General features: G+C 40.4%; 2 protein-coding genes across 14 annotated transcripts in view; both read left to right on the top strand.

Moving 5' to 3' along the window:
- Positions 1 to 18,887, top strand: part of LOC147823681 (uncharacterized) — a 43,720-nt gene extending 24,833 nt beyond the window's left edge. For 3 of the 13 annotated variants that reach the window (XM_087192394.1, XM_087192391.1, XM_087192393.1), the window contains 4 exons: positions 7,682 to 7,772; positions 8,780 to 8,899; positions 16,360 to 16,448; positions 18,237 to 18,887. In XM_087192394.1, coding sequence (XP_087048520.1) covers positions 7,721 to 7,772; positions 8,780 to 8,899; positions 16,360 to 16,448; positions 18,237 to 18,347 — 372 coding nt within the window. In that variant the 5' untranslated portion in view covers positions 7,682 to 7,720 and the 3' untranslated portion in view covers positions 18,348 to 18,887. Of the gene's footprint in view, positions 1 to 7,681; positions 7,773 to 8,779; positions 8,900 to 11,979; positions 12,757 to 14,270; positions 14,341 to 16,359; positions 16,449 to 18,236 lie in introns of those variants that run through there. The other 10 variants (XR_015443436.1, XR_015443435.1, XR_015443437.1 and 7 more) reach the window with 7 other exon arrangements.
- Positions 18,888 to 18,996: 109 nt separating this feature from the next.
- On the top strand, positions 18,997 to 21,825 carry LOC147823680 (stabilizer of axonemal microtubules 6-like). The gene is made up of 2 exons (XM_087192396.1): positions 18,997 to 19,644; positions 20,562 to 21,825. The coding sequence occupies exons 1-2, from the start codon at positions 19,627 to 19,629 to the stop codon at positions 20,727 to 20,729; spliced, it is 186 nt and encodes a 61-aa protein (XP_087048522.1). The 5' UTR covers positions 18,997 to 19,626; the 3' UTR covers positions 20,730 to 21,825.
- The last annotated feature ends 275 nt before the right edge of the window (positions 21,826 to 22,100 follow it).

Genomic DNA, 22,100 nt, shown 5'->3' with positions numbered 1-22,100 from the left:
TCTTATGAGGGTAATTCATAGCAGTGAATAGTCAAATGAGGAAAACAGAGAGAGCCCAATTAAACAACCTGATGCTGAACCTCAAGCTTCTAGAAAAAGATAAGCAGGACAAACCCAAAGCTCACACAAGGGAGGAAATTATAAAGATTAGAGGAGAAATCAATGGAAGGGAGACTAAGAGAGTGACACAAATGATCAATGAAGCCAAGAGTTGGTTCTTCAAAAGAATAAATATAATTGACAAAACCTTGACCAATCTTATCAGAAAAAGGAAAGAAAAGGCCCAAATCCATGCATTAGGAATGAAAAGGATGAAATTACAACAGACTCAGCGGAAATCCAGAGGATCATCAATACCTACTTCGAGAACCTATACGCCAATAAGATGGAAAACACAGAAGAAATGAACACATTCTGAGAGAAGTATAAATTACCAAAGTTGAACGAAGAAGACCTAAAAATTGTAAACAACCCAATATCAATCAATGAAATTGAAAATGTAATTAAAAACTTACCAACTAAGAAAAGCCTGGGTCTTGATGGCTTCACTGCTGAAATGTACAAGACATTTAGAGAGGAACTACTGTCACTACTGTTTAAACTCTTCAATGAAATTGAAAGGGAAGCAATACTACTGAATTCATTCCTAGAAGCAAGTGTCACCTTGATCCCCAAATGAAAGACCCAAATGAAAAAGAGAACTATAATAGGCCAATCTCACTAATGAACATAGATGCAAAAATCCTCAATAAGATATAGGCAAATAGAATGCAGAAGGCCATCAAGAAGATGCAAGAAGATCACACACCCTGACCAAGAAGGATTCATCCCAGGGATGCAGGGATGGTTCAACATATGCAAATCAAGAAATGTAGTACACTATATCAATAGAGCCAAGGACAAAAACCCTATCATCATCTCAATAGATGCACAAAAAGCATTTGACAAAATCCAACATGCATTTATGATAAAAACCCTACACAAAATTGGAATAGAAGGTCTCTACCTCAATCTGATAAAAGCCATTGATGAAAAACCAACTTCATACTAAATCAACCAATATCATACTAAATGGTCAAAAACTGAAATCCTTCACACTAAAATCAGGAAGAAGACAAGGATGTCCACTATCACCACTTCTGTTCAATATAGTCTTGGAAACATTAGCCACAGCAATTAGACAAGAGAAAGAAATAAAGGGAATAAAGATAGGAAATGAAGAAGTCAAATTGTCATTATTTGCAGATGACATGATACTCTATATAGAAGACCCCAAGAACTCCACCAAAAGTCTTCTAGGCTTAATAACCCAATTCAGTAAAGTAGCTGGATAAAACTTCAACACACAAAAATCAATAGCTTTCCTCTATACAAACAACAGACTCACTGAGAGAGAAATGGGACAAACAATTCCTTTCACAATAGCATCCAAAAAACTGAAATACCTAGGAATCAACCTAACAAAATAAATCAAAGACCTCTTCTCTGAAAACTATAGCATTCTGCAAAGAGAGAATGAAGATGATATCAGAAAATGGAAAGACATTCCTTGTTCCTGGGTAGGAAGATTCAACATAGTGAAAATGGCCATACTTCCAAAACTGCTATATAGATTCAATGCAATCCCAATTGAAATCCCAGCGGCATACTTCACAGATCTTGAGAAAACAATCCAAAAATTCATTTGGAGCAAGAAGAGACCTAGCATAGCAAAAGTAATTCTAGGTAACAGAGACATGGCAGGGGGTATCACAACTCCCAACTTGAAACTATACTACAAAGCTACTGTGATAAAAACAGCATGGTACTGGCAAAGAAACAGACCCAAGGACCAGTGGAACAGATTAGAAGATGCAGAAACAATGCCAGACACACTTAGCCATCTCATGTTTGACAAGGGAGCCAAACACCCTCACTGGAGGAAAGATAGCCTTTTTAATAAATGGTGTTGGAAGAATTGGGTTTCAACTTGCCAAAGATTAAAAGTAGACTTATATCTCTCACCATGCACTAAACTAAAATCAAAATGGATTAAAGATCTAAATATTAAAACAGAAACGCTGAACCGGCTGGAACAGAGGTTAGGTAGAGCTCTTGAAGACATTGGTGTGGGAAAAGATTTTATGAACAAAACCTCAGTTGCCCATGAACTAGCACACACAATCAAGAAGTGGGATCTCTTCTTATTAAAAGGCTTCTGCACAGCAAGAGAAACCACCAGCAGTGTGAAGAGAAAACCCACAATGTGGGAAAAATTTTCACCTGCTTTTCCTGAGACAAAGGTCTACTATCTAAAATCTATAAAGAACTTAAAAAAATCTGACCTCCCAAATTTAAAGATCCAATCCAAACATGGGCATCTGAAATGAACAGACAGTTCTCAGACAAAGAAGTAGAAATAGCAAATAAATACATGAAAAAATGTTCCACATCACTGGTCATTTGAGAGATGCAAATGAAAACAACACTGAGATTCCACCTCACTCCAGAAAAAATGGGTGCTATCATGAAATCAGCCAATAACAAATGCTGGCAGGGGTGTGGGGAAAGAGGAACACTGCTCCACTGCTGGTGGGAGTGTAGATAGGTGCAACCACTGTGGAAATCAGTATGGAGATACCTCAAAAAAGTAGGACTGGAAGTCCCATTTGACCCAGCTATTCCCCTGCTGGGTATCTTCCCCAAAGAATTAAAAGGATCATACCACAGTGATATATGTGCACCCATGTTCATAGCAGCACAGTGTGTAACAGCTAAAACTTGGAAGCAGCCCAAATGCCCACCAACTGGAGACTGGATAAAGAAAATGTGGTTTGTTTTTTTAATAGAATGGAGTACTACTCAGCCATAAAAAGTGAGAAATTCGAGACATTTATAGCTAAATGGATGCACAGTGAGGCAATACTCTTTAAGTGAAATAAATAGGACACACAGGTGTAAGTACCGAATATTTTGAGAAACTGAAAGTGTAAATAAGGAACAAAAGGTATAATAGATAATGTGAAATAGGAAGAAAAGGGGCAAAGGGGAAGGGGAAGTGGGACGGGTAGGGGAAAGGAAAGAAGGAATGGAATTAATATGAGAAAATGAAAAAAATGGAAACAAAGTCTTTGTAAATAAGGAGGGATGGAGGGATTGAAGGGAGGGCAGGGGGATGGGGGAAAAATAAGAACCAAGAGAGTTTATGTAAAGGTGCAAATTTCCAATGATGAATGTCATTATACTGTAAACCTAAAATGTACCAATAAAATTAATTTAAAAAAGAGGAGTTCCTTAAATGGTTTGCAGTATCAAAAGCAGTAATCAGCTTCCTACGTGAGTTCAGAAATGAAAATACCCTGTTGTGTGTATACGTGTGTACTTGCTTTAAAAAATATGCTTTTGTATATATGGTCACATCACATACATTTAAATTTAAATGATGGAGTATCTGGAGAATATCCCATTAGCATTATATGGTCAGAAATAGGAAATTGCTTCTATTTCTTCACATTTCATCACTAGGCTTTATAATCAAAGATAAATCTATGAATTATGCAAAATGTGTCTTGCCACATCTTTTTTTTTCAGCACTTCCCTTTAGTTATTTCTCCATCTACTCTACCTGTCCTCATTTACGTTTCAACTTTTTTTTTTGGTACCAGGGATCGAACTTGAGACCTTGTGCTTACAAGGCAGGCGTTGGAACCACTGAGCTAAATCCCCGGCCCCTACCTGTCCTCATTTAAAAGTGCCAAAACTTCAGGAATCCTCCATGGCCATATGCAAACTCTTAAAGTTCAAGGTCCCACTCTGTCCTATTCTTTCTGAGTTCTTCTTTCATGTGCTCCAGAATTATCTGTTTCTTTAGACACTTAACTAAAGTCCTATTTTCATGAGTAACAAATAGTATGTAAGCTTTAGGAGCCGAGACAGTGGGGAAAACTAGTTATGTTATTAAGTTATAAAGGACTCTAGATTAACATAGAGGTCCTGACTACAGGACTGATAAATATTAGAAGAGAAATATTAGGTTAGGAGGAGTACATTCTTTTTGGCCTGGGTGCCATTCTTGTTCTTCTCAACTATAACAGATCCTACCCAGGAACATTTGTCCTATCTCAGCTAATGGTAATCTTATGTCTATGGCTGGTCATTATTCTTTGCTAACACTGAAGACCTACTTCCTCTTTTGGAGAATTACAGAGGGCACTTATTTAATCTGGTTGGCAAAAGAGGTTGTTCATTACAGGCATTGATAGAGGTTGGGGCGACGTCTCTCAAGGATATGTCCATGAGAAATACACTGAATTTATTATTTTGGAGAGGAGTGGTATCGTGGAGGTGGTGGTTTTGCTTGATTAGTTTTTTGTATTTAGCAGGGAGAAACTGTAAACCTTCAGTGATCTTCATCTTGTTGTCTCTAATAGTGCTTTTGACTTATAGGGTGTCTGAAGTTCCCTGAGATCCAAACTTTTCTGCCCGTTCAAAGTTAAATTGTATTTGGGGCATGCCACCTAGTGGTGATAGCTTTTGGTTTATTATTGCTCCCTGGAAGAGTGACTCAAACCCGAGTAAATCAAAGTCTCTTAGGCTTGAAAGTCACAGGAGAGGCCATCTAGGTCATCCGCTAGCTTTTACGTAAGCAAGCAAATAAATCACCCTTTCTGTGGCCCCAGACAGGACAGCTCAACACCTCCTAGGCTCAGAAGGCCACTGGCTCCCCGGTGAACTTTGAATGTCTGTGGCCTGCCTGGCCTAGACATGGCCCTCTACCTCCATGGGGGGCAGCAATCTCAGCAACAAATGCCTGCAAGAAGACAAGACTCCTTCTGAGTCCTAGCCCTGACTTAATGCTTGTCCTCTCTCTGACCTCTTTTTCCCCTTTCTACTCAACCCCCCTCCTGGCCAATCCTTACTTTCACTACATTCCCTGCTGAGTTTAGCGCTCAGTTTCCACTGTCTGGCTTTAAGTACCTAAAAGTCAGCAGATAATACTTTTTTTTTTACTGCTATCGTTACCTTTAAAATTTTTATATTTATTGTCTTTTCTAAACAGAAAAGGATTCAGGAAAACACACACACACACATATCTCATTTTGGTAAAAATACAGCCCTTTTTCCTGTTGAATTTGTGTATAGTTTTCTTTTTAAGCAAAAATGATACATTTTTCACTTAGTAATAGATCATGAATATTTTCTCATGCAATAAGTGTTATTTTATTCCATGATTTTAGTAACTGCATAGAAATACCAGTAATTTAGTTATTGTTAAATTCTATGAAAATAAGAATGTCAGGAAATATTTTTAATTGAGTCATATTCTACTTTATTGAGTATCTATTGTGCGCTCTGCTCCTGTACAAGGCAGTTTTCATAGGTGCAGCCAACTTTAACATTCACAAGGTTCCTAGGGAGTATGTATTTGTGATGCCATTTTACAGAATAGAAAAGTCAAGGTCTGAGCTGCTAAATAACTTGCCCCAAACTACACAGTTTCTAGAGGAGAAACAGCAAATGAAAATGTTGGTTTTTGGATCTACAGAACCACAGCCACTGCTTGAAGTCCTAACAGGTAGGCAGACATGAACTCAGCGTTCCTGAACATTCTTTTTCTCTCTGGCCTTAAAATAGGAACACAGAGAAGCCCCCCCGAAGAGGCTTGTTCTGTGTCAGAGGGCTTCGGGGTCCAGGCAGAGATTGGGAAACAGTGTATGAAAAGTGGGAGGACAGCAGCCTAGAGAGGGGTCCTGGGTTCTCACAGCCCCAGGAATAACTTTTGCTAAGTGCTTTGTATACATTATCCAATCGTATCCTCACACCAACACTGGTAAGTACAGGCTAATATCGCCTCATATTACAAATGGAGAAAATCAAGGTTAGAGAAGTAGTTGGTCCAAGGACAGTCACCCTGCTGGTAGGTGACAGAGGTAGGATTAAAACCTAGTTTATCTGATTCCTATACCTCCTCAACTCTCTATAAACTTCCTCTCCATGGCACTAGTGAACTATTAAGAATTTTATAGTAACACGTGACAGGACTCACCCTAGTTTTGAGGGAGTGTTTGAAAGGGGGTCTTATGGAGCAGATGAATAAAGGAAGGGAGGGTAAATGACAAGAAACAAAGCCTAGAAAAAATTCTGAAAGTTTGCCATTTGCAATAAAAACAACCCATGGAGAAGATGGACCAGCAGTCTTTGATGAAAAAAGTCTGGAAAGCAATGCTGAATTATTGAAAAGATTGAAATTTTGTTTTTTCTTATTTTGTAAGCAGAGGAGAAACATAAGACTTTTTTAGCAACAGTTTTTTCCTCTAGTGGTCCAACGTATAATGCTAGTATATTTTCCAAATATGATTAGCTCAAAATACTCATTATTTTTCATGTGAATGAAATAGTCTATACTTTACTTGATTATAGCACAGTATAAAGTATATAATATAGTAAGGTATTATAGTACAGTAAGGTATATTGAATATACTTATAGAGTCAAATAGTCCACAAATTTATAGTGTAGAAGGAAAAACACCTTTTTGGTCATTGTGTCCATTTAGATTACCCCCATTTTAGTTTCATAATCTCGCAAATAAAATGTGTAATATTCTATACTTCGCAGGGTGGAAATTAATTCTGGGAGGATTTAAAAGGGAGATATTAATATATACTACCATTATAGTCTCATTCCTAGTACCAAATCCTAATGTTCCGATGATGACACTATACTCATCACCATGGAAACCAATGATATGTGCCACCTCTTTCTTTGGGGCTTCCCTCCATCCTCCAGAGAGTTCCAAAGGCTGTCACAAAAGTGATTAGCTCCCTGTTCTTACCATCTTTAAGTTCCTTCACTAGTTTGCATATGTTTTCACTACTGGTCTTTTCTATGAATGTGTCCCTGTCTTTCTCACTACATTATCCTCCACTTGTTTCCACAGCTGTGGCTCTGGACAGCACAACTTTCCATCCCTTTGTTCTCTCCTACCTTGTTCTTCCTTTCCTCCTTGCATGTGGGAACAATCTTTTTTGTTTCAACAAGTTGTCCCTTATCCCTATTAATGTCTGCATGGAGGAGTCAAGCCATCTTAATGTTCTTGACTTCCCTGCTGCTAATTACTGAAGTTTCAAAGTCTGTGCAGTGTTTTGCTTCACTCAAGTCAACACAGTAGACTGCTTTAACTATAATTTCTGAAGACAAGTGACATCAAATCAATGGCACTAGTTTCCCATCTACAGGGTATCAGGTGGATATTATACCAGGTTGCCTCTACCAGTAAACATTTTGCAAATGAATTCAATTACATTTTTAAAAAATGTGATATTCTTTGTCTCTCGAGAGATATTTGGCACAAGACGTCTTGATTACAACACTAAATCTGGAGCAATGAAGCATATTAATTCCCGGATGCATATTTTAAATAGGTTTTTCCATGTCACCAAGTAGTGTTCAGTTATCAACTATTAGAGTAAGAACTATCCTTACTGTAATGGAAAATAATGCCTTGCATTGAAGAATACATTCAAAACTGATTCTTTGGCAGTGTTTGTCTGCAGATATTTTATTTTATTTATTTTTGGTGTTGAATTATCTTTCCCTTTCCGCTCTCCTTTTGAGTTACTTAAGGTGAAAAACAGGGGGGAAGTATATTGACTTAATGGTTTTCTCATCCTCCAAAGAAACTCTTTTACCCCCCTTCCCCAGTAGGAAGCTAAGCACTTAAGGATCTGACATTTCCCTGCCATGGAGTGGCTGTCAGTGTGTGAGAAGCACTACAGAACTGTAGGAGTGTCTGGTAAGCATCTTTGACAGGAAAAAGGAACTGGAAGTTTGGTTGTGAAGTGGGTGTCCTGGGGACAAGCAACGACCATCCTTGTCTTTAGTATTTCTGTATCTTGTGTGGTTCTAAGTGGAGTTTCAGCCCCAATGCAAGTGAGCCTGGATCCCTTGGGAGAGTCTAGATGGTCCCCAGTTCAAGGACGTGTGGGGGCTGGCAGCAAATTCTAGGGTGCTAATCTTTGTCCTACTGGCTCATCTGGGGCTTGGGGTGAAGGGCCTGGAGCTAACAGCTGTCTCTAGGTAAGCTCAAGTCTGTATGCACCCTCTCTCTACCCCTGCCAAATGATCTCTTTCTCACTGTTAGGTCTCATCCAAGTAGTCAAGCTGGAAATGGAACAAGTCACTGTGCTTGGCTCTGCTCCAGCATCTGTGGGTGGCAGAAGACCAATGCCAAGCAGCCAAAGCCTAGTTTACTTCTTATGGTTTTGTAGACACAAAAGAACTAGAATGTGTCGAGTCTAAAGTTAAACGTAAGCCAGAGATTTGTATGCCATTTTCTTGGTGGCCTCTGTGGTAATCTCCCTTTAGAATAAGGGACGGGGAGTGGCTGCAGTCCCCAGACCTCAGTGGTCCAGGCTCCTTCAGCAGTTCCTACATTTTCCTTCCACCTCCCTCACTGACATGGGTCTCGCACCCCTCATTCCCCAGCCAGGCACTACTTTCAGTGCTGTACATGCATTACTCAAGTACATCCAATCAATAATACTGTTATTATTGTGTTATCACTGAATTTTTTTTTGCAGATGATTCAACATAGTCCTATAATTATTTTGTAGCACTGGTGCTGAGCTGAGGGCTTGATATATATGATTGTTGGCTCAATGATAGTTACTAAACTGGAATTTGCTAGTTCTGAAGAGTTAACCTCACCATGGTAGAAACTCTGAGCCGGGATCGAAGTGTTTTCTTTAAGAATATGGAGTTATTGACTTACTGCAACTACTTCTGTCTTTGATCCCACAGGAGGCCCATGTTCCTCCCCTTTGCTGCTGCTTGATTATACAGTGGCTGGACAAATTCCTCAGGATGACTCTGTTATGCTCAGATTTCACAGGTTCTGTTTCACCACACCCCATCATGCTGGTAAGTATAACTTGTACCGAGGCTGTCTGGCCCAAAACATTGACTTAAATAAGGGAGGGTGGTTTCTTTACTGCAAGGCTTTCTTGCATCTTTAATATGCTAATATGCACTGGGAATCCCCAAAAGGGGGCCATAAATATTTCATCAGTTCTAAGCAGCACTTTCCCCTCATCTTTTATCATTTCTGAAGCTAGGGTGGTTCTTATAGCTGATGGGCTCTTACAGAGCCTTTGGGTCAGGCAGCTGTTGTGTTGTGGTGGTCACTGCATTGGCACCTGTGAACCTGGTCATACAAGTTTCTATTGCCATCATATTAACTGAGTTAGGGACATGCCTAGCACAACATACAATTATGTTTAATTGCTCTTTAAAATGTATTTATAATGATTAAACCACAATTTGGTTCATGACTGAAATATGCCAGAAGGTATGGAAACAGAGTGGTGGGGTATGTGTGTTTGATGTTAGAGCCACAAAAATTCATCTTTGTAGGGTTAGTGACATGTTTTAGTCTGTTCAGGCTGTTTGTTATAAGAAAATACCATAAATAGGACATCTTATACACAACAGAAATTTATTTCTCACAATTTTAGGGACTGGGAAGTTCAAGATGAGGGCACTGGAATTTGATGACTGGCAATGTCGCATATTTTCTGAGTCACAGATAGTGCTTTCTTGCTTTGTTCTTACATGAAGAAAGAGTGAGGGGTCTCAGGTCTCTTTTAGGGGAACTAATTTCACTTATGAGGGCTATGCCCTTATGACATAATTACCTCCCAAAGGCTCCACCTCCCAATACCAACACCTTAAAGGTTAGTATTTCAACATATGACTCTTAGGGAGACGCAATATTCAGATCATAGCACTACAATTTCATATTTTCTTGCAAAACAGTAGCCAGGTGCACAGTAGAATATGAGAAAAAAAGGACATTCAGTAACTGAGGTTATATTTTATTCCTGAAGTAGATGCAGAAGGATTGCCTACCACATGCTAAGGGGGTAATGAAACTAAAGTCAGGAAAATTGCCAATTCCCTGGGAAAACACTGTATCCTAGTTTAATTCCCAATGGTTTTTTTGTTCTTGATGGTATATAATTGATAGCTTTGGATATGATAAAATATAAAGTATTTTCAATATTACTTACCACAGACTTTTTTCTCCAGAAACATCTTCTAGCACTATTGTTCTATAGAATATAACAATGATGATATATAGAATATACAATTAGCCAGCCACTATTTAACCGTTTCATCTGTATTAGCTAAATGATCATGTGAAAACCATCTCATAAGATTTGAACTATTTTTATTCCCATGTTACACATGAGGAAATTGAAGCACATGGAGATTAAATAACTTGTCTAAGCTCACACAACTAGTGCAGTAGAGCCAGGATTCAAACCCAGGCAGGTGGATCCAGATTGTGCTTCTTCGCTACTGTGGCACACAGTTTGGGAAACACTATTCTAGCCACAGATTCGGGGCAGGGGGAGTGGATGGTGCAAATCTGACACATGGTTAAAAAATGAAGAAGTGCCACAACTTCCAATGTTTCTTGAAATATCCAGCAGGGGTTTACAGGGAAAATAAAGATTTCCCTGACTGCATCATTACCCTGTATGAATGCCCAAATGATCTGCACTCTCTCTAGTTTATGACGATTAAAACAGGAAGTCACTTTTGGTAGAAGGTTGAAGCCTTGTGAATTTAACCTGATTAAACACACTGGATAAACATCGGCCCTGTTTAAACCATATCTGAATGCTCTGGAAGGCTCCATCACCTTATGGGTTGCTGCTGCAGTAAAAGGGAAGCTATTGCTTTTTTACACAAAGTTGGGGTAGACTATAAAAATTAGACCACTTTGTGTTGTTCCTCCCATCTTTGACTCGCTATTTGTGAGATAAATTTCAGTGAGCCAGATGGACTTGCTGAGAGAGGTAACAATCTTTTATTAGCTAAGCCCCTAGGGAAGAAGCAGGTGACAGACAGAAGGATTTAGACAGGAAAATGAACCTGAGAACAAAAGATAGTGTCACTGCTTGTAGCCATAGTGCTGTTTAGGTGCTTTCAGCTCAAATTACCCAGGCAGGTGACCTATGAGGATGATTCTGCCTACTCTGTTTCCTTAAAAGATTTTGAACTTTGCAACAGGGTTTCTCCACATATGAGTTGCTTTTTGAGACTTGTTTGGTCTTCCCGAAATATGCCTGGTCTGATAAAATCTGTAAATGAATACAACTAGTGCCTTAAAGAAGTTAAAGAAATTATACTCTTTAAGAGACAAAATGCTGTTCAGTTGCTTTTTACCTCTGCCAGTTGAAGAAGAAAGATGACTCACAGTCCAGTCCTAAGGGACCAGTGAAAGTCTTGATTACACCTTGGTTCCAGGATGTCTTCTGGACCAAATTTGTGGATTCCAAAAAGGACTGTAATGATTATACATATACCAGGAGTTGGGTATTGGCTTTTATGAGACGGAACACATAGGTGTTAGGCCAGTGATAGGTTTTTTTCCCCTGGTTCTTTCGCTAAGATAAATTTAAATAAAATATATGGATTCCACTTTACTATGTGACTTGTAGCCCAAAAGAAATCAGATTGGTGATGGGTATTCTTATGACAGATGGCTAAATGGTAGCTATTGAAATAAAAACAAAGGTGAAATAACAATTCCCAAGGCTAAGAGAAAGAGAACACACAGAAAGTTATAGTGTGTTAAAATAAGTCATCCTTGGATACAGTCGTCATGCTGTACATGTATTGTGGTATAGGGCAATTGGTAATACAATTTTGACAGGGTTCATTATATGAAGTTTATAAATCAAGCTTCTGGGTTTAGGAGTCAGAGGCAAGTTCTGGGAAGCTGCAAACTAGAAGGTTCTTGATAAGAAAGTGCTAGAAAGAGCCCAGCTGTTAGCTGTTATCATGTTTCTTTTGAACATAATGTACAAGGCGCGGGGGTGGGGGGTGGGGGTGGATCTGAGGAGATTAAAAACCATGGTTACATTAGTGCACACCTGGTCTCAGGGGAATTGACCGATTTTTTTTTTTTTTTTTTTTTTTTTTTTTTTCTTCTCACAATGTATGTGTGCTTCCTGTGGCTTCTCTGCTTAATCTGGCAGGCTGTCTTTGGACTCTGTAGTGCCCCAAGTCTTGCTTGGCACCACTGGAGAACCGAAGTCATTAAGGCAGAATAGATGCTGGGGGCAGCACAGCTAATAATCTAGTCGAATGTCAGGCAAGAAAGTGTGTGTCAGTCGAAACATCCCACAGACGTTTTGCTGGAGGTAGAATGACACAGATAACTACTGTTTTAGAGCCATGTTGTTGTTAATATAATCAAATCTGAAGCCTTCCACCCATATGGATAGCATCTGAGCATAGAAAAAATGTATTTGAATACCAGTGAGCTGGGGAAATGTTAATTATGTAATGTTTCATAATTTCCATTTCATTTTCAAAAACGTCACTACTGTAAGCAAAGATAATCACTTCAAGAACTTTTAAACTAGTTTTGCAAAACCTCCACAAGGCAACTGAGGACAGGCACCCTGGAGGGCTGGCCTCTTACTGGGCAGAGTTTTCTGAGGTAACAGCCAGTTTTGCAGCCTCCTTCTCTAAGCCAGGAGGTACACATTCCTACTTAGGTCACGAGAAAATGACGGATTTGTTCAATTCTGTGACTCATTACCTCAGGCTCTTGCTGGAGCCTGGCTGTAGTCTCTCCACACAAGGCAGTGATGAGTGCTGGGACAGTAGCCCAGCTTTGGGCCTGTTACTCTGGGTGTTAAAAGTGCAGGCAGCTCAGTCCTCTCACATTCCTTTCAGAAGAGTGAGGACGCAGAGCTCAGGTAGGTGCGGACAAGCTGCCATTTGTGTGGAATATCTAAATGATTTTAAAGCAGGTATATATTCATATGTTACTTCATTATTTGTGGATAGCCAAGGCAATGAAGAGAAGCATGTGATTTTCAGAGCGTACCATGTCACACGTGTTTCCTTCAAGGGCTGGTGATTGCCAATGTATAGGGTTGCTTATTTCATAACAGACTGATGGTTGTGGCTGGGTGAACTCTCCAAGCAGTCCTAGTAACCTCACCTATAAAATGGAGAGGGCAGGGGAACTAGATTTTTCCTTTTTTTAGGTTTCTTCTATGATTCATTTAGAATTAGAGAAATAAAGAAATGATAGGTAACTTCTTTTAAAATATGTGATACTCTAATCCTTTCCCCTCACAACCCAGAAATACAGTTATTTTATATCATAGAAGTGAGGGTGAGTCCTTGGATTTTTTCCCTTGGAAAAGGAGTCGATGCATTTTATTTACAGCACAGTCTTTCTTGATTATATTTTACATTATTTCACATGACTGCATATGTGATTACTCTGGGTCAATTATGGACAAGTTACTTGTTCCTTTTGTGCCTGAACTGGAAAATGTGGGAAATATTTCTGTGTTGTAGAATTATTGTGAGGATTAAGCAAATTAATATATGTAAAATTTCCCAGAAGAGTGATCAGCATATAGTATGGTCTATATTATCACCAAAGTTTTGAAAGTCTTCTTCATAAATTCATGGCTTTTCTAGGTGTAGTATAGGGAAAGGTTGAGCAAGGCCCTGAAGTTTAGGAAATATTACAGACTTTTAGGATCTTATAATCTAATGTGCACAAAAATTATTTATATATCGAAACTACCTGGAATAATATACTATGATATGTCATCAAGATCAAGTGTTGGTTTAAGGTGCTGTAGTAATAGGAAGAACGAGGTCAGATGGATTTGTATACCTGGGGAGAAAGCTGAGATTGATTTGGCCGAAGAATAGGTAGATAGAGACAGGCAGAGGGAAAAGCGAGGACGGTGATTCAGATGACAACAGCATGCAAGAAAACGAGAGGCCAGAGAGCACAAGATGGCCCTGGGACAGTGCAGAGACAGAGTTGGCAAAATGGGAGGGAAGGATGATTGCTCAGAGTGGAGCTGCTTTATGGAAGTTCTAGAAAGCCTTTCTACCTGGAGGATTCTTCACTTGATGGCAATGAAACAAGGAATACTGAAGGTTTTTAAGTGAAGAAAAGAACAATAATTTGGGTCTAAAGATTTCCATTGTTGGGGCAGAGGGCTGTGCTCACGGAGACTGAGAGACTAAGGAACGTTGCTTTGGCTGTCCCAGTCTGAGGAGTTGGTAGTCACACTGGGGATAGCAGAGGAATAAAAATGAAATAAAACATTTTAAGTGTCATTGCAAAGAAAAAATTAGTAGAAAAATTAGACAGACCTGCCTACCAACTGATATCACAAAGGAATTAAAGTAGAGGGCAAGTAAAAGTTACTACAAATCTCTCACATTTGTGCATCAGACCACTGGAGACACGGTGGAAAAATGGGAAGAAGATTGATGAAAGGGGAAGGAAACCAGTGAAGAGTTTGGTGTTGTATAAATTGAGTTTGTGGTGATTGTGTGATCAAAAAACTCATACATTAACATCTTCTGTCTTAAAAGAAAAATGCAATTAACAGAGCTTTCAATGATACAATTTTTTACTGAAAAGTAAAAATTTGCATTTGGCATGCTTTTGCACAATTAATGTGATCTTTGCTGTAATATGTATGCTGAGAATTTGTCAAAACTTGGCTGGGACAACTTGGCTCACATGCTAACAGAGAGGGCTCTCTGTGCCCAGTGTGGCATGCATGCCATTAAGTTCACCACCACTGCTCGAGGGCCACATCATAGAACAGACTCATGAAAGGAACCGACAGTCAGGAAGTTGTAGAATCAAAAAGCTGCTGCTAATTGAGAAGCCACTGCTACAAGCCCTGACTCTACCTCTACCATGGTCAGGAAGCTGCTGATAGCACCTTCAACTACAGAGTGTACTGTTGCTGCTGCTGCTGTAATTTACAGCATCACAATGGACACCGGTGCTCTGCTCTTCTCCATAGCTTAGTTCATACAAGTGCTTCTGAGTGGAAGAATGTAAGTTTTACCTGCATTTTTTTCTGTATAGGGGTTTAAAGTCAAAGAGATATTTTAGCTTTCCAGTTTCTGCAGGATTAGAAGGATATTGGAATGGATTTGGACTGAGTTAGTCTTGGTGCTTGCCACAGCTATGATTAGGTAAAGTGAACCTGATTCCTAAAACCTATTCCACTGAGAGTGCTCAATAATATGGAAACAATTTCTTAAATTTAATATGTGCAGTATTTTACAACTGGGCATAGCACTCTCTACACCATCAAACATTATTAATTCAATTATTAGACGTTCAGAGACTGGGGGGTAAACAACATAATACTAAGATTTCATGAGCTCATTGCTCTAGCAAAACTCATATAAGATCTTTTATGGTAACCAACAATTAAAAGCACAAAGGAGAAGAAACTGACTGTATGTCCTGAAAAATTCTTGAATCCTCATTTATATTTGACAGAGTATTTCTGATGGAAAGAACAGTGATTTCAGAAGAAATAATAACCATTATCTGGTCTTGATCTGCAGTTATTAAGGTGCATATATATTAACCATGTGGCAAAGAATATTTCAAAATTTATTTTGGTGTAAGGGTAGAGATTTACAAGGTTTTTAGAAAGGCCGTTGGCCATTGCCCTCTGATCTGGCATTAAGATATGGCATCTGATTTTATGTGGTTAGAATGAATGGTTCTAAATCTGCACTTAGCAATTCCAGAAAAATCTGTGTTCCTGTGGGTGCTTTGTAAAGGATGGTGATTTAAGACAATGAATAATCAGCAAAGAAAAGGGAAGGCAATTCTTAAGATAGCAGAATCATCGACAGTGAAGGCGTTAAAATGAAAAGAATTTTGTGCCCCCAAATTTTGGTCCTTATGTCTTATTCAGTCGAGGCTCAGCAGCATTATTATGGTATGTAAGGCTTGCAGTGGTTTATGCCTTACCGAGAATTACTTTACTCAGCATGGCCTTGTATGGCACAGAGTCCCTCTGGCTCACCAAAAGAAAAAAGTCCTTGTTGTCAAGAGAACCTGGAGTCCCTCCAAAGCCTTTCCAAAGGTGCCCCACTGATTCAAAAGCCAGAGAGACACTCCCTTGTCAACAAAGCTGTTCTATGACTAAAAGTGTGGAGGACAATTTGCACTTGGCTCATTGGTAAGTCTTAATCCCAGACCTTATTTATTTGATTCTTACTGACATTAAAGTGAAATACCAGCAATTTTCCTTCTGAGACAGAATACAATGATTTAACTGCCATTTCTTTGGTTATACAATGAGAAATTCATTTATATGAGGAAAAATTGATCAATACCTATGGACAAAGGCAAAAGAAAGTGGTCTTTAGATTGGTCCTGACAATTTTTCTCTTTTCTTCATTCATCCTTTTATGCAACTGATGGTCTTCCATATACACCCCCTAGTCTTGCTTTTTCCTTTGTGTCTTAATCGGCTCATAGAGTCCTCTTTCTCTTCTAGGGTTATATTGGTGCAAGTTAACAAGTTGTTGTCTATTGGTTCCTGTCTCAGCCTTCAGACTGCAAACCACAAGGCCAGCTCCCTGTCAGGTTTGCCAAGAGGGGGACTGGAATGTTCTCTCACTCTTGTTCCTCTCAGTAGGACCTAAACAGTAACCTCTTACCCCATAGCTGGTCCTGGCCTCTAGCTTTCCTTTTCCTTTTTTACCATTTTTGGCCTTCAGGAGGCAGCCTCATTTTGTTCACTCAGAGGCCCTCACTCCAGCTGTGCAGGGACCCTTTCTCAGAGGTCCAACCAATTCCACAAGGCCTCTTCCACCAGCCTGCCTTCTAGTAACCTCTACGTTTTCCTTTTATTCTTTCAGTTTCTGATGTGAGTTGCTTCCTGGAGTTACCATCCCCTCTTTCTCTTTTCAGCTTTTTAAAGTTCTGTGGTACCAATAGCTTATAAGTTGTCTTTGTGGAAGGTCTAGGTAATTTCTGTTTGCCTGGCTAGACCTGAACTTTAAGGGGGCCCAGCCCACCTGGGGCTGCTGGTCAGAAGATCCTGAGTGGCAGAGCAGCCTACACTGTGCTTGGCATCTGCTGCACAGCCTGTTCTTGCTCTGGACCTTAAATGAACCATAATTTATTTAACTAGTCCCCTCTAGATGGACAGTTAGGTTATTTCTACCTTATGTGACTAAAAACAGTGCATTAAATAATTTTAAACAAATATGAGTCTATTTGTAAGATAAATGTATAGAAGAGGAATTACTGGGTCAAAAAGATTGCTAAATTGCCCTTCTTGAGGTTGGTTGTGCTAATTTAGTCTCCTACAGGCAATAGACAGCAATCTAAGAAATCAACAAGGGGAGGATGAGCCAGTCCCAGTAAGAAGGCTTTCTAGTGGAAGAGAGAAGCATAGCATAGTATCTATCATTTGAGGAATCACTGGCCTAGGCTCCATAGACTTCACTTTGAGCCCTTTGGAGATAAGGAAGGCTAAAACACAAATGGAAAAAAGCTCTAAGATGCTTTGGTACTCACTTAAAAGAGGACCACATAAAAGGGGAGACAGGCACTTTGTTATGGATTACCTACCCTACAGTTGGGCAGTGTGAGGCATAGCTACTAGTACTAAGCTAACGTGGTTTTGATGGCCAGCAGCAACAATGACACCTACAGATGTGTGGCCACTGAAACAAGTGGCAGTGCTCCTGGGCACACTGCATGCTGCATGTTGCTGGGCAAACACATGTAGCACATGTGAAACCTCTCCTAGGGACACCTGAGAAACTCTTGGGTGGAACTTGGAAGGGCACTGGGTCTGTTTATGTAGTAGGAGAGAAGAAAGGAACTGGTGAAATACAGGCTACAAAACTCATTAACTGAGGTTGTGCCTTTTTTCATTCTATAACTTTGTCTCATAAGCTAGGGGTAGGTTTTTCTTACCAATAAAAAAGTAAAATATTCTTCCTTCTTGATCCTTATAACACCTCTCTAGCAAATCTAGGCTGTGACAACATTATATTTACCCCCTGCTGTTTGGTTTTCCTGTCATTTATTCCCTGCTCAGCAGAGCTCTACTGTGTTTATCATTATCTTTGTTTAGCAGACAGGCTACATTCTATATGCTTGCTTTTGCTGATTTTCACCTTAGCATTATGTGGTAAACAAAGCTGTGTGTACAACCAGAGCAATGTTTTTCTTACCCTGTAAGATCTGGGCTGCTTTCCTGCAGAGGGTTTTTGTTTTATGCTCCACTGTGTCTTGTTTGTGCCATTCTTAATTTACACTACAGAGATGCTGTCATCACTAATTAACAATAATCAAGAGCCCCCTGGCTGCATGGCTGCATAGGGACTAATTTAATATTCTCTTTGTTTCACATGTCAGGTGTCTCCTTCAAATGAATTTTTAGGTATTTCAGAGATGATGAAGAACAGAAATCAGGAGGACAAGCCTTTGCAGAAAATGCTTAAAGGGGAACATCAAGGGCTGGTTTAATATTTGAACCTTTGAAGGAGGTATACTTTTATCATGAGCAAATGACAAACATTGAAGGCACCATAGTCCTTGTTCCTGGAAGACACCTGGCAGCATTCCAACCAAGCATTTACCATCTGATCGTTCGATTCCCTCTATTTTTTGCAGCCCTTCTAGACTTCAGTCTGAGGATGTTTTATTTCTTCCTGACCCTTTTCAGGTCATCTCCACCCTCAGGGATGACTCCCTGTTCCAAACTCCTGTAGCCCTTTTCATTTACACTTCCCAATTGGAAATCGAGCACACAATGCATTGTACTATTATTGAATAAACATATCCACATCCTTTTCAAGTGTATTAGATGGCTGTCTGGGCAATTTCTTTCTCATTCGTGAGACAGCAGGTGTTCTACCAAGAATAGTTGTTGATGATGGCTATACGTCATTAAAATCAGGTGTCATTTTTTTCTTTTTTAAACGGTGGTGGTGGTAGTGGGGGACAAGGCTGACGGTTTGGAAGCTGAGACTCACAGGCACCTGTAATAAATGTTTTCTAATCTAAGCGCTGCGTGTATATCTTGTTTGGGGCAAGGCGGGTGGAGGAGGCAGACAAAGATTTGTGGGGGAAGACAGCAATGTTTCTTTCGCGTTTCAATAAAATTTAATTATTCCAACCTGCCTAAGTTATATCTATTTTTCGACATTATCCCTTTTGATTTGATAATAAATAGTGTCACGTGGCTGTCGGTTCCAGGAACTGATTTTCAGCCGAATAGACCCGAACATTTTCCTTTCAGAAAAAAGAAACATTTGATTCTGTCATACCTTTTGGGATGAAGAAAACACTTCCATGCTTTATGATGTCAAAAACCTGGGCAGGACACACCCGAACCTCACCAGCACGCAAACTTATTGATGCGTAGAGCTGCGACTCAGGAACCCTCGATCCTCTCAAAACGAAGCTCCCGCGGGGCCCCGCCCATCCCGCTTCCAGGAGCCTCATTGGTCAGCATTCGGCCCGCCATCTCTTTTAGCCTGCAGGAGTTGGCACGGGCAGTGATTGGTCTAATAGTAATGACGCCAAGATATTATTCGAGTCTCTATTGGGCCTCAGGCTTCAAAATGGGAGGGGAAAAGCAGAGCTACAGGGCTCTAGGCGAGAGACGCAGAGTGCGCCGGCGCGTAGTCGGGGACGCCAGGCCCGGGCCCTTGCTAGGGAACCGCCTGTTGTCGTCCCGCCCCCTCCGGGTTTTGTGTCCAGTTAACTGTCGGAGTGGCGGGGGGCTCCGGCGTCCGGAGACATGCCAGTGCGCTTCAAGGTGGGGCTGGGGTCTCGGAGCCCGAGGGCTGCCGGCGCGAGCCGGGGTGGGGCGCGGGGGCCGTGCGGGTTTCTGCGCCGCGCACCTCGGCGTGGCAGAGCTGCGGGCCCCGAGCTCCTGCTGCGGCCCCGGGGATGCTGCTCTTCTTGGCTGGGCTCCTCTCTGCTCCCTCACATTTCCGAGTTGCCCTGTGTTGGACAGTTACATGGTGTTGAGACAGATTTATTTGGGGGGACTCAGGAGCGAAATCGAGAGGAAGGCACTTTGTAATGCGGACGAAAAGTGACATCTGTGGCCCGTCACACAGTTTAGTGTTTATTTTCTCTTCCCTTTAAAACTTTGTGTGAGAAATGGGTTCTCAGAAAAGAAAGAGTAGTGTCCGGTAGCTGTCAGGACTCGCACCCTTCATCATAACAGGTGGCCACAGCGTTCCTCAAATCCTAATTCTGCCTACAATGGGAGAGGAATTTGTCTTCTTTGGTTGACTACTTACATATCAAAAGGTGCTAGGCATACCAATATTGTGTGCTGAGTGGGAACTTAGGAAAAATCTATAGTGAAGACTTCGGTTGTCACAAGATGAGCTCACACTTTGGAATCCAAGAATTTTCAAAAAGGTAGCCTCTCTGAGCTTCAGATGCCTGCTAGCATCTGCCTCAAGTGGTTATGAGGATTAAAGGATGTAACACATGAACCTCTTAGCACAGGGCTGGTTACATATTAGCTATTATTAAGGAGCTTGTCTGTTTAATTATCAGTTTCAACGGGCTTTGGAGGTTCAGAAGTTATTTTTACTGATGGGTGCTTTATAACAACACTTACGTTCATTGCACTATTCTTTTTTTTGGTACCGGGGATCGAACTCAGGTCCTTGCGCTTGAGCATGCACTATTCTTAAACTGCACTTTGCATTACAGGGGCTGAGTGAATACCAGAGAAACTTTCTGTGGAAAAAGTCCTATTTGTCAGAGTCCTGTAATTCCTCAGGAGGGAGAAAATACCCATGGGCTGGACTTAGATCAGATCAATTAGGTAAGTTGAGCAAACTAACAGGCCTTATAGTTTGGATATATACCTTGGGCTAAGTTTACAAAATGATTTATTCCAGTTCCAGATGGCCTGTTTGACACATTCATTTATTTAATAAATACTGTGAGATTACTATGGCACCAATTTCCCAGTCCTAGGAATATAGCCCCGAACAAGACAAAATCCCTTAACTGTGGAAACAGTAAACAGGTAACTCAATAAATAAATGAGATTTCAAGTTGTGTGTAAAATAGTAGAGAGTGTGATAGGTAACAAGAGGGAGCAGTGGGTTAGAAGGAGTACACTTTAGATTGAATGGTCAAGAAAGGCTCTTCTGAGGAGGTAATGTTTGACCTGGGACCTCAAAACTGAGAGGGAGGGGACAAGCCTGGGAAAGAGTTTCTCAAATCTTGAGGAATGGGAGCTTAGGTAGACTAGGTAGCTTGCCCCAGGTCAGAGTAAGTGGCAGGGCCATGATTTGAAATCAAGCCTGTTTTGTTTAGAGCCCTTAAGTTTAGAGGTCATGTTCTTGTCATTATACATCCTTTCTCCCTGAACCCTAGGCCAGTAATTCCCAGAGAAGGATAGAAGAGATATTGACTTTATTGTACTTGCGAGTTTAAAATTTATTCCTCACTAGACTATAGGATCTCTGAGAGCAGAGTTCTGTCTCCTTGGTCCTTCTCAGTATCTAACTCAGAATCTTGGAATACTCTACTGCTTATTAAAACTTTTCTGTTTTAAAATTTTAATTTTTATTATTACATGCTTGTACATAATGTTTACATTCATCGTGGGGAGTTGGTACACGCACATAACACGTCTTACTTCTTTTATCATCACCATCTCCTCCCTCCCCCTTCCCTTTTTCTCTTGGCCTAATATTTAAATGAATGAATAAACCTAAGTTTAAATCCATGGTACTGTATGACCCTGGGCAAAGTGAGCCCCCTGGGCAAAGTGAGCCTGTTTTCATAAGTGGGGCTTGTACGGGCTTGCTAGGAGGGACTAAATGAGAGGCTGCTTGTTAAGGGCCTGGTACATACACACAGGTCAGTGCTGTGTGCCCCATAGGTGATGTGTGAGAATGACTGACGTGTTATATGTAGATCCCTCATATGATCAATAATTAAAGCCAGAATTGGGTGCCAAGCCGGGAAATTAATAATAATGAAGAAGAATTTTTAGAATTAGGTTTGGTGAACAAAGACTAGGTGAGAGCAGGTCCCTCTGAAGCATCAGGATGCTTAGCCTAGGCCTGACTTTTAAGATGAGGTGTCCCTCCTTCTCAGGCAGTGGGCTGAGAGCATCTGCTCATAATCCTGTTTCCATGCAACCAGAATTTCCATGCATTTGAGGCTTCATTAGGTTAAGAATGCTTATAAAGTGTAGCTATCCCACTGAAGGCCCAGAGAGAAAGATACGGA

This window comes from Heterocephalus glaber, unplaced genomic scaffold (genome assembly GCF_053883595.1).
Source record: "Heterocephalus glaber isolate CG9 unplaced genomic scaffold, H.glaber_assembly_v1.0 deba00001570, whole genome shotgun sequence".
Lineage (NCBI taxonomy): Eukaryota > Metazoa > Chordata > Mammalia > Rodentia > Bathyergidae > Heterocephalus > Heterocephalus glaber.
Note: the sequence above shows the minus strand (reverse complement) of the source record. Positions and strands in the feature narration are given on the sequence as shown.